Source organism: Pelophylax lessonae (assembly GCF_965119305.1).
Source record: "Pelophylax lessonae genome assembly, chromosome: 7".
NCBI classification, from domain to species: Eukaryota; Metazoa; Chordata; class Amphibia; order Anura; family Ranidae; genus Pelophylax; species Pelophylax lessonae.
In genome coordinates this window covers 294,610,482-294,623,656 of record NC_138774.1, presented here as the reverse complement: position 1 = coordinate 294,623,656, position 13,175 = coordinate 294,610,482, and the positions used below count along the sequence as shown (strand labels likewise).

The 13,175-nt window shown below is 45.1% G+C and overlaps 1 protein-coding gene across 1 annotated transcript in view; it reads left to right on the top strand.

The window, feature by feature from the left end:
- CACNA1F (calcium voltage-gated channel subunit alpha1 F) overlaps positions 1-13,175 on the top strand; it is a 223,628-nt gene that overhangs the window by 110,350 nt on the left and 100,103 nt on the right. The window contains exons 21-22 of the mRNA XM_082263594.1: positions 3,200-3,332; positions 9,524-9,653. Of these exons, the coding sequence (XP_082119720.1) occupies positions 3,200-3,332; positions 9,524-9,653 (263 nt within the window). The remainder of the gene's footprint in view (positions 1-3,199; positions 3,333-9,523; positions 9,654-13,175) is intronic.

Genomic DNA, 13,175 nt, shown 5'->3' with positions numbered 1-13,175 from the left:
CCTTTTTACAGGACATCAGAGCGGCCCAGGGGGCAATTGCCCTCCTGACCCCTGGCCCAGTCCTCCCCTGATAGCCATTGATATGGAGTTGGCTATCCCCCATGGTCATAAATATTAAGTTCCCTCCCGATGGCCATTATTATCGAGTTGCCTTCTTAACCTGACTATCACACCTAGATAAGCTGGTTAGATATCTCATTCCAAAACCATGGACATTAATATAGAGTTGGCCTCCCTCTGTGTCTATAGCAGCTTCCATTCTTCTGGGAAGGCTTTCCACTAGAATTTGGAGGGTGTCTGTGGGAATTTGTGCCCATTTGTGAGGTCAGTTACTGACGTTGGATGAGTAGACCTGGTTCAAAATAGGCGTGCCAAATCATCCCAATGGTGTTCAGTAGGGTTGAGGTCAGGGCTCGAAACATGTTAGATATCCCATTCCAAAGCCAAAGCCATTAATATGGTGTTGCCCCCATTTGCAGCTATAGCATCCTCCACTCATCTGATAAGGCTTTACACAAGAATGTGGAGGGTGGCTGTGGGAATTTGTGCCCATTTATGAGGTAATTTACTGATGTTGGACAAGAAGACCTGGTTCACACTCGGCATTCCAATTCATCCCAAAGGTGTTAAGTAGGGTTGATGTTAGGGCTCGAAACATGTTGGATATTCCATTCCAAAACCAAGGGCATTATTATAGTGTTGCCCCCCATTTGTGGCTATAACATTCTCCACTCTTCTGGGAAGGCTTTTTACAATAATTTGGAGGGTGTCTCTGGGAATTTGTGCCCATTTGTGAGGTCAGTCCTCAGAAAGGATGTGCTGGAACTGGAGAGAGTCCAGAGAAGGGCAACAAAAATAATTAGGGGAATGGAGGACATCAGCTATGAGGAAAGACTGCAAGCACTGAACTTATTCTCTCTGGAGAAGAGACGTTCGAGGGGGGATATGATATCAATGTACAAATACCATACTGGTGACCCTAGCATAGGGAACAAACTTATCAGAGAAAGGGAATACAATAAGACGTGGGGCTACTCACTAAAACTAGAAGAAAAGCGGTTTAACCTTAAACTACGTACAGGGTTCCTTACTGTCAGAGTGGTAGGGATGTGGAATTCTCTTCCACAAGTAGTGGTATCAGTAGGGTGCATCGATAGTTTAAAAAACTATTAGATGGGCACCTTAAAGACCACAACATACAGGGGTATACAATGTACAACATACAGGGGTATGCAATGTACAACATAGAGGGGTATACAATGTACAACATACAGGGGTATACAATGTACAACATACAGGGGTATACAATGTATAACATACAGGGGTATACAATGTACAACATACAGGGGTATACAATGTACAGCATACAGGGGTATACAATGTACAGCATACAGGGGAATACAATGTACAGCATACAGGGGTATACAATGTACAACATAGAGGGGTATACAATGTACAACATACAGAGGGTATACAATGTACAACATACAGGGGTATACAATGTACAACATACAGGGGTATACAATGTACAACATACAGGGGTATACAATATACAACATACAGGGGTATACAATATACAACATACAGGGGTATACAATGTACAACATACAGGGGTATACAATGTACAACATAGAGGGGTATACAATGTACAACATACAGGGGTATACAATGTACAACATACAGGGGTATACAATGTACAACATACAGGGGGATACAATGTATGGTTAACAGTAAACACACACACACACTTTATGGGTTGAACTGGATGGACTGATGTCTTTTTTCAACCTCACCAACTATGTAACTATGCACTATGTAACTATGTTGGATGAGAAGACCTGGCTCATTATTGGCATTCCAAAGCATCCCAAAGGAGTTCAGTAGGGTTGAGGTCAAGGCTTGAAAACATGTTGGATATTCTATTCCAAAACCAAGGCCATTATTATGGTGTTGCCCCCATTTGTTGCTGTATTATCCTCCACTTTTCTGGGAAGGCTTTCCACAAGAATTTGGAGGATGTCTGTAGGAATGTGTGTCCATTTATCAGGTAATTTCCTGATGTTGGATGAGAAGACCTGATTCAAACTCGGTGTTCCAATTCATCCCAAAGGTGTTCTGTACGGTTGACGTCAGGACTCGAAACATGTTGGATATTCTATTCCAAAACCAAGACCATTATTATGGTTTTGCCCCCATTTAGCTTTCCACAAGAATTTGGAGGATGTCTGTGGGGATTTGTGCCCATTTATCAGGTCATTTCCTGATGTTGGATGAGAAGACCTGATTCAAACTCGGTGTTCCAATTCATCCCAAAGGTGTTCTGTAAGGTTGACGTTAGGACTCAAAACATGTTGAATAGTCTATTCCAAAACCAAGGCCATTACTATAGTGTTGCCCCACATTTGTGGCTATAATATCCTCCACTCTTCTGGGAAGGCTGTCTACAAGAATTTGGAGGGTGTCTCTGGGAATTTGTGCCAATTTATTAGGTAATTTCCTGATGTTGAATGAGAAGACCTGGCACACACTCAGCGTTCTAATTCATCCCAAAGGTGTCCAGTAGGGTTGGGATCAGAGCTCTGTGCAGGACACTCAAGTTCCTCCTCACCAAACTAGTGAAGCCATGTCTCTTTTTTGGAGCTGGCTTTTTACAAAGGGGGGGCACAGTCATGCTAGAACAGAAAAGGGTCTTCACCAAACTGTTACCACAAGTTTGGAAGAACACAATTGTCTATAATGTCTTTGTATGCTATAGTATTAACAGTAGTCTTCACTGGACACAACTGATGTCAATAACTTGGAGGGCGGTCCACATACATTTGGCTAGTGATGCAATAGATTTCAGCATTGCGTGTGGCAATTTGGTAGTACCGTGTAGAGGTGCCCTGAGAAGTAGTAATGAATGTGCATCACAAGTGATCTCTACCAGTAGTAGAAATACCCCAGCATTCTGGAAACCGTCTGTGACCAATGAGGGGGAGATAAAAAAAACCTAAATTTGATCTGTGATGCACAAACACAAAGTGCTCAGCTGTGAGCACTTCCAGGTTCAGAGCTAACAGATCCCAGCCAATACAGCCGGGAAAACAGCTGATCAAGTACAAAGGGTTAGTAAAGGCCCATGATAATGGGATTGCTAACAGGGTTGTGGTGACTGTTTATTGTTATAGGACAGTAATCTATCTATGTATCTCTACAGCTGAGGAGGAGGAAGATGAGGAAGGAAGCCTCCCGGACTCCCACCTGGATAAACTGGCAGAGTTCGCCCCAAAGGAAAAAGTTCTTCCGATCCCAGAGGGCAGCGCCTTCTTCATACTCAGCAACACCAACTGGTGAGGCGCTTCCCATAAATATATAACATTCCCCATGAATTATTATTTTTGTATTTCATATCAGTAGGTGACCTCAGATTTAAAGAAGAAGTCTCATGAGCAGTGACAACCTAACTGCTGGTCTTTTGACTAATGTAGCAATATTTGTCTCTTATTCTCAAAAGAAGCACTGAACGATGGTGCAGTAAATCACTTTTTTATGTCTCCCTGTCAGCTCCTTCCCGGTCAGAAGCCCAATTTGTAGGTGCTCATATTTGTTAGCTCAAGCAGAACTCTGTAGCTTCTGCCCCCCTCGTCCTATGCTGTGACCATGCATTTCGGGGGCGCTAATGTTATCACTGAATTAGTCGGCTTTGTTGCTCCTATGTCCTCTGCTGCAGAGGCCAAGTGCATCTTGGCCGCGCCCATTGCCTATCTTTCAGTAATGTGTGTTATTGCCAGGCAGTCTCTCCTTCCCCATGCATACTCACAGCACTGTTTGTGGGCAATTCTCTAGTGCCTGGAGCAGCATAGTCTATAAAAATAGGACAAATATACTCTGGGGGGGGGGGGGGGGGGGCATGAGGAACTAAAGATTTGACACTTCTTCTCTAAAACTGTGTCAATTAAAATAAACAAGTTAATGCAGCTCTGTAATCATTATTTTCATCTTTTCTGAATGTGACCTGATTATATCAGTCTCTTACAGTCACTGTACAGCAGTGCTGGAGTGTAAGAGAAAGAAGCATGAACAAAACAATGTAAATATTTGCCAGCACACCATGGATCTAGAGATAGAGTCATGTCTGGGACAAGGGGTGGGCAGGAGGTCCAGGACAAGGAGAAGGGGTGGGCAGGAGGTCTGGAACTAATGATGGGCAGGAGGTCTGAAAAAAGGGGTGGGCAGAAGGTCTGGGACAAGGGTGGACAGGAGGGGCGGGACAAGGGGTGGGCAGTAGGGACAGCTACCGCTGGCGCAGTAAACTCATGGTTGGGGGCACTGGAGTAAGGGCGGGCGTGACTGGAGGGAGGGGGGGAACTTGGTGAGGTCCTATCCTTGTAGCACTTTTAGATCTGTAAGTTTGAGGGAGGGAAGGGGGGTTGTACTGGGGACACAAGGGGGGGAACTGACAGAGGCATTTTACAGGTGGTCAGGTGGTGACAAGGGGAATTGTGCTAGGAGAGGAAATTTGGAGGGAAGAGGATTTGTGCTAGAAGGGGGGAATTGGGGCGGGGGGATTTTTGCATTTTTAACTGGGGAAAATATTGGCTTACAATGGGAATTTATGTTTGATTGGGGGGCGAGGCGAGCGTGCACATCAGTGCTGGATTTTTTTTGGGGGGGGTGGGAGGGAGGGGATTTTTGTTGAGACATGATACTCACAAATTGCGGGACACTTTGCCATCTTTGCCCTGAGCACTAGATAACCACTGGAGAGAGCCCAAACGTTTTTTTTTATTGATGACAGATCACATTACATCTAAGCAGTGCAAAGTTTCGGGCAGAATCCCTTCATCAGGCATATGATGATCACATGCTTGGCTCGGAATCGTTACACCGCGTAGCTGTGATATGATTTCTCTTCAATAAAAAAAAAAAAAAAAAGTTTACACTCTATCCAGTGTCGGGACATGGTCATCTAGTGCTCAGGGTCGAAGATGATATAGTACGCCCTGTCTGAAGATCTGTGCATGTGCATTGTTCTGTGCATGGTTCCAGTCTCCAGCTGGTGGTTGCTGCAGCACCCATTACTTTTCGGCCTATTCCAGGAACACGTATAATAGAAATATTGACAATTGAGAGGAAGAAGCAGTAAAAGGAGCCCATTAGTTCATGAGCTGGGACGAAGTATGCTGGCAGGAGGAGGGAACAGAGTGACAGAAAGACAAGCTCATCATTGTGCTGCTTCTCCTTTCATTGTCCAGTCATTGGCTGGTGGTGGGTCCATGATATCCTGTATGAATGTATAATTTGGGTCCTTATTTAAGTGTTGTCCCTCTCTGGCGAATCATACTTTTTTCAGTGGCAAGCACCCCGGTCCCCTATATAAGGGATGGGACTGGGGAGGTTTTACTGTCCAATCACAGGGTGGAAGAAGGTAGGTGACTAAGCTGAATTGCTTAAAGGCAACAAGGAAAGGTCAGGTCACCTACCTGTACTGCCTGACAGGGCTGTGTAGTTATAGATAGATAGGGCTGCAAATTCTTTGGCAGGCACAGCTTTGATATATGCATTTTATCTGTGTATTAAGCTGTTTTCCTAGACTTCAGCTTTAAATACTGATCTGCATTGTCATGGCTCAGAGCTGCATATAAAGCTCCCAAGAATTGATTTTCTAATGCTGATTTATCAGCAAGTTTTCTCTACAGCATTGAGATGTGGCTTCATATAACCTTCCCTCTGAAAACCTCTAATAGGAGACATACTGCAACTGCCATGATTGACCCTCTTCTGGAAATGCTTTCTGCCATGCCCATCCAATGTCACGGTCAGGGGTCAGGCCCAGAGACCAGAAGCTATAGCAGGAGAGAGGCTCCCACCAACCAGCAGCAGATCACCCTGGCGGATGATGTGACCTCACCCAAGGTGGGGAGTCTAAGCACTAACCAGTGTTCACCAGAGCTACTGATGATGGAGATGGGCTTTGCTGCGTGTTAGTACCAGGTCGCAGTTCTCAGGATCACCCCACCAGGTGGTGAGCAAGCCAGAGTCCAGTAGCAGATATAGCAGGTGGGGATCAAGCAGAAGCATAGTCAGTAAACAAGCCAAAAGTCGGTAACAAGTGGTTGCAGGTTGGGATCAAGTGGAAGAGTAGTCGAGGAACAAGCCAAAGGTCAGTAACGAATGATAGCAAAGATACGGATGGCAGCTGGAGTGAGAAGAGCGAGATATTGGCTGGAGAAAGAGCACAATAATCTAGTAGCATAGTCAGTAAAAAAGCCAAAGGTCAATAACAAGTGGATGCAGGTTGGGATCAAGTGGAAGAGTAGTCGAGGAACAAGCCAAATGTCAGTAACGAATGGTAACAAAGATACGGATCGCAGCAGGAGTGAGAAGAGCGAGATATTGGTTGGAGAGAGCACAATAATCTGGTAAACAGGAAGTGCAAAGGCATGGCTAAAATAGGACATTTATGGGAGGAGCAAAGGGTTCAAGGTTCGAGATGAGCAAGGTTCAAGGCAAGATCGTTCAAGGAATTATTCAGCGAGCTGTTGAGCAGCAAAGGTGGCTCTGCAAGAATCACCTAACACAGCAGAGGTCGCAGGTTCAGACCCATGTCCTAACATACCATGTCTTTTAAAGTGTGTCTAAACACAAATATAAAACAAAGATATATTGTACCTTGGTTTGTCATTTGTGTAATCTTTATAGTGTGCAGTCTTGCACTATAGTGGTTATCTAGCTTTTATATCTCACTTTTGTACTTCTGCCAAAGCTGGGAAGCCATTAAAGCCAATAAAGTCATAATTGGTCATTTGGAGATTTGCTGCTTCCTTAGAAGAGAGCTTTTGCTGCCTTATGAATGAGCCCAGTTGGGGTGAAACACATCACATGAGTGTGGCCTAGGGCAGGGACTATATCAGAAATCTATATATATAAATATATATATCAACTGCTTTGATTAGACTTCATGGTGACACTATGGAAATGTGGCTTTGCCATCCATTTTTGCCATATGTGCCGAGCGGGATGAGCTCCTAGAGCCAGCACCCAGTGCAGAGGGGGACTGGGGGAATATGCTTGGGACTTAGAGTGTCCACAGAAAGCAACTAGTTACAGGTCTGAAGATGTTTAGAAGCTGTTACGTACCTGGTGGGGATCAAGCTGAAGAGGGGGCTTCTCTTACACCTCTTGTCCAAACCCCCTCTGGTAGTGGTGACAGGAGATGTGAGGACACGAAGTGGCATGATTGCCGATGCTGCAGACAGTGCCAGCTGTTGGATGTAAGACCAGATGACTTTAAACCACAGAGTTCTCAGTGTTCCTCCATAAATCAGAGTCTCCAGAGTTCTCTCTTACATCAGAGTCTGCAGAGTCCCCCCTTACAGTGTAAGGGAATTCTGCAAGTTCAACTGTAAAGGGGAGCTCTGTAGATTCAGATGTAAAGGGAAAACTCTGCAAGTTCAGATGTAAATGGAAAACCCTGCAAGTTCAGATGTAATGGGGAACTCTGCAGATTCAGATGTAAAGGGGAACACTGGGAGTTCAGATGTAAAGGGGACCTCTGCAGATTGAGATGTAAAGGGGAACTCTGCAGATTCAGATGTAAAGGGGAACTCTGTAAACTCTGATGTAAGGGAGGACTCTTGTCATTAAATCCATATGATTAGAAATGTTATTTAACGATAAAATATATGTATAGTGTATACAACCAAAAAAATTGCTGTGTGCCACTAAAGTGTTCATGTTTGGCATGAAGAAAAGGTGGCAACGCTATCCAAGACAGCATGAAGGGTCCCACTGCCCTGGAATCAGTGGGAACGGCCCGGGTTCTGAGGAAAGGCCCTGGGACCAGAGGTCAGGGGGGCCCTTCATGTTTTGTGCACCGGGGCCCTGAAGGTTGTAGTTACGCCACTGGCTATGGGATATGATATTGTAATTTAAAGGTCATTTTAATTCTCCTAGTTATTAAAGTGGAGTTCCACCCATTTTAGTAACTTTAAATGTATGTAATCCCCTTTAAAACGACTTTTACCAATGGAAACTTTTTTTTTTTTTGCTAGTAAATAACTTATTTTCTCTTTATTCATCCTCTCCTCACTTCCAGGTCCGGTCGGCGATTACATCATTTGGCGATTCGCAGGGGGTGCTAGGATGTTTTTCCTGGCATGAAATCTTGCATTATTACACAGGAGCTGATCTGTACTGTTTGTATCGAGGCCGTACTCTGCCCCGCCTCCGCCCCGCCTCCTCTCAGTGAGCTGTACTGTATGTATTGTATTGAGGCCGTTCTCTGCCCCGCCTCCACCCCGCCTCCTCTCAATGAGCTCAGTGAGGATATAATGCTTTCAGTCCTCGCTCACTGAGAGGAGGCGGGCGGAGGCAGGGCAGAGCACGGCCTCAATACAATACATACAGTACAGCTCACTGAGAGGAGGCGGGCGGAGGCAGGGCAGAGCACGGCCTCAATACAATACATACAGTACAGCTCACTGAGAGGAGGCGGGCGGAGGCAGGGCAGAGTACGGCCTCAATACAAACAGTACAGATCAGCTCCTGTGTAATAATGCGAGATTTTATGCCAGGAAAAACATTCCAGCACCCCCTGCGAATCGCCGAATGACGTAATCGCCGACCGGACCCGGAAGTGAGGAGAGGATGAATAAAGAGAAAATAAGGTATTTACTAGCAAAAAAAAAATAAGTTTCCATTGGTAAAAGTCGTTTTAAAGGGGATTACATACATCTATGTAATCCAAGTTATTAAAAATGGGTGGAACTCCACTGTTGGAGCTATGATTTACGAAAAAAAAACAAAAACATTATTAAAAGGGGTTTGGGGTGACACCGTGAGTTACCGCACCGGGTCACACCGACCCTAGTGTTGCCACTGCCACTGGGTAAGGACCAGTGGCAGAAACACGGTAGCACCCTATCGATAGACAAGAACAAAGCCAGGACACAAGCCAAAGGTTGTAAACAGCTGGGCACTGAAGTACCAAGTCAAAAGGCAGGGCAGCATTAGGATACAAGCCAAGGTTAGCAACAGGTGGACAGCAATGATCAGGAACATAATGCAGAGGCAGTGTCAGGATACAGGCCAAGGTCAGTTTACCAGCTGGGCAGGGAGGTACTGAATCAGAAGCCAGGATGCAGACTCCAAAACGGAGGCCACGGTCACAACGTATAGACAAGAATCCAGAGATGGATTAGTGACAAGCCGGGTCGTACACGGGAGACGTAGCTGGTCAGGTCACAGGTAAAACCAGAACTGGCTGAAGACCACTCCGCAATCATGTCATATTCAAGCCTAAATAGGTTGCTAGGCTCCAATACACGTCTAGGAGTAACTTTATGCTCTGAAACATGCGCATGCGCTGGTTTTCTTGTATTGGAACACACTTGACCTTCCTTACACGAACCAGTAATATAGATGTTGACAAGACAACCAAGAATGGTTCCGAAGCTACAAGTACTCACCAGCCCTAAAATTCTTCCATACTTTCTTTGGTTCGGATTGTACATATGTGTTCTGTTTCTCTTTGTTTCAGCCTCCGAGTCGGGTGCCATCATTTGATACATCATCACGTCTTCACTAACCTCATCCTGGTCTTCATTATCCTCAGCAGCATCTCTCTGGCAGCAGAGGATCCGATTCGTGCCCATTCCTTCCGAAACCACGTGAGTATCAGATTGGCAAGATGGCAACTAGTTCAGGGGTTCCTAAAGCGAACCTTCTATGACAAATGGAAAGTCCACTTTTTATGCTAGCCTCTCTAACATAAAAAGCTTTAAAAGGCCATTTAGAAACAAACCCGCCCCCCCTTAAAAAATAAAATCTCAGCCCTGGACTCCGATGCTTCTGGGAGACATGGGTGACGTCAGTGTGCCTTCCATCAGAGATGGGATCTTGAAATCCCTTGGGATTGAATTCTTGCAATGGGCTGAAGAGCATTTCCCAGAAGCTTTGGAGGTGGGGGCAAGCTGGTATTTTTTTTTTTTGGGGGGGGGGGGCAATTGTTTGTTTGCAAATAACTTTTTTTTAAAGGCATTTTGGGGGGGGGGGGGGGTGCAGGGGGCTGCCGGAAAAGCAGACCTTCTCTTTGCCATGGAGAACCACTTTAACCAAGAGTAGAGTTTCCATACCCCTTGAGGGTGTGGGAACCAAATAATGGAGGTGTGGGACTGACTGCGGATTTGTGAATGATATAAATACACATGATTAATTCAGTGTTTCTGTTCCTGGCTGTAAAGTAAAACCAATTTACTTTACAGCCTTATGATGTCATACCGGTGCCTTATAGGACTGGTGATGATAACAGTCTAATAAAGAGGTTATAGGGACAAATCGGCAATCCATTGGAGGTATGTAATTGGACTGATGATTGTGATGACAGTCTACTGAAGAGGGTGTAGGGGTCTGTAATTGGGCTGGTGATGATGAAGACGACAGTCCGAGGAAGAGGGTAAAGGGGCAAATTGGGCAATCCATTGGGGTCTGTAATTGGAATGGTGATGATGATGACAGTCTGATGAGGAGGGTAAAGGGACAAATAGGGCAATCTATGGGGGGTCTGTAATTGGACTGGTGATAATGATGATGATAGTCTGCCCAATTTGCCCCTATACCCTCTTCATCAGACTATCATCATCATTATCACCAGTCCAATATCAGACCCCCCATGGATTGCCCAATTTGTCCCTTTACCCTCCTCATCAGACTGTCATCATCATTATCACCAGTCCAATTACAAACCCCAATGGATTGCCCAATTTGCCCCTATACCCTCTTCATCAATCAATTGGGTGGGTGGGGGGGGGGGGTCTGTATTTGGACTGGTGATTATGATGACAGTCTACTGAAGAGGGTGTAGGGCATGGGTGTCCAACCTTTTGGCTTCTCTGGGCCACATTGAGTGTAGAGAAATTTTCTCGGGCCGCATATAAAATATATACTATAGTTAAGGTATATAAGTAATAAAATGCCGCCGCGCCCTTCCCGTGCCGCCGCGCCCCCCTCACTAATTTAACTCAACTAGAGGATGATCAAATGAAATGGAATGAGTATACAGAGGTTTACTTCTTCTGACAGATATTCAAAGGAACACTCTAACCACCATGACCACGTCAGTGATTTGAAGTAGTCATGGTGGTAGGAGTCAGAAACACTGTACATGCTCCCCTCCGAGGCAGCCTCTGCCTACCGTTAGTTGGAAGCCACTGTGGCCGTGCCCCCAACCTGACTTCCTTCCTAGCAAAAAAAAAATTGTCGGGGCAGTGGCTGTGGTTCAAGGCCGCATGCGGCCCCCGGGCCACAGGTTGGACATGCCTGGTGTAGGGGAAAATTGGGCAATCCATTGGGGGTCTGTAATTGGACTGGTAATGTTGATGATGATGACAGTTTTATGAAGAAAGTATAGGGACAAATTGGGCAATCCATTAGGGTCTGATATTAGACTGGTAATAATGATGATGAGGGTATAGGAAAAAATCGGGCAATCCATTTGGGTCTGTAATTGAACCTAGGGATGTTGATGATGATGACAGTCTGATGAAGAGGGTATAGAGGCAAATTGAACAATCTATTAGAGTCTGTAACTAGAAAGGTGATGATGATCACAGTCCGATGAAGAAGTTATAGGGGCAAATTGGGCAATCCATTGGGGGTCTGTAATTGGAATAGTGAATATGATGACAGTCTATTGAACTTGAAGAGGGTATAGGAGCAAATTCGGCAATCTATTGGGGGTCTGTATTAGAATGATGATGGTGACAGTCTGATGAAGAGGGTATAGGAACAAATTCGGCAATCCAATGGGGGTCTGTAATTGGATTGGTGATGATTATGCCAGTCTGATGAAGAGGGTAGATGGACAATTTGGACAATCATTTGGGGGTTTGTATTTGGGCTGGTGATGATAAAGACGATAATCCGAGGTAGAGGGTAGAGTGTAGAGGGGCAAATTGGGCAATCCATTGTGGTCTGTAATTGGTCTGGTGATGATGATGACAGTCCGAGGAAGAGGGTATAGGGGCGAATTGGGCAATCCATTTGGGGTCTGATATTGGACTGGTGATTATGATGACCGTCTACTGAAGAGGGTATAGTGGAAAATTGGGCAATCCATCTGGGGTCTGTAATTGGACTGGTAATGTTGATGATGATGACAGTTTTATGAAGAAAGTATAGGGACAAATTGGGCAATCCATTGGGGGTCTGATATTAGACTGGTAATAATGATGATGACAGTCTGATTAAGAGGGTATAGGAACAAAGTGGGCAATCCATTGGGGGTCTTTAATTGAACTGGTAATGAAGATGATGATGACAGTCTAATGAAGAGGGTATAGGAGCGAATTGGGCAATTCATTGGTGGTGTGTAATTGGGCTGTGATGATGATAACAACAGTCTGATAAAGAGGGTATAGGGCCAAATTAGGCAATCCATTGGAGGGTCTGATATTGGACTGGTGATTATGATGACAACAGTCTGATGAAGAGGGTATAGGGTCAAATTGGGCAATCCATTGTGGTCTGTAATTGAAATGGTGATGTTGATAATAATGATGATGATGACAGTCTGATGAGGAGGGCATAAGGGGCAAGTTGGCCAATCCATTGGGGGTCTGTAATTTGAATGGTAATGATGATGACAGTATGATGAAGAGGTTATAGGGGGCCAATTGGGCAATCCATTGGTGGTCTGTAATTGGTCTGGTGATGATGATGACAACAGTCTGATGAAGAGGGCATAAGGGGCAAGTTGGGCAATCCATTGGGGGGTGCTGGTAATTGGGCTGGTCATGTAATCGGGTCTGTAATTGGGCTGGTCATGATGATGATGATGACGACAGCCTGATGAAGAGGGCATAAGGGGCAAGTTGGCCAATCCATTGGGGGTCTGTAATTGGAATGGTGATGATGATGACAGTCTGATGAAGAGGGTATAGGGGTAAATTGGGCAATCCATTGGGGTTTGTAATTGGACTGGTGATGTTGATGATGACGACGACAGTCTGATGAAGAGGGCATAAGGGGCAAGTTGGGCAATCCATTGGGGGGTCTGTAATTTGAATGGTAATGATGACAGTATGATGAAGAGGTTATAGGGGGCCAATTGGGCAATCCATTGGGGGTCTGTAATTTGTCTGGTGATGATGATGATGATAACAGTCTTAAGAAGAGGGCATAAGGGGCAAGTT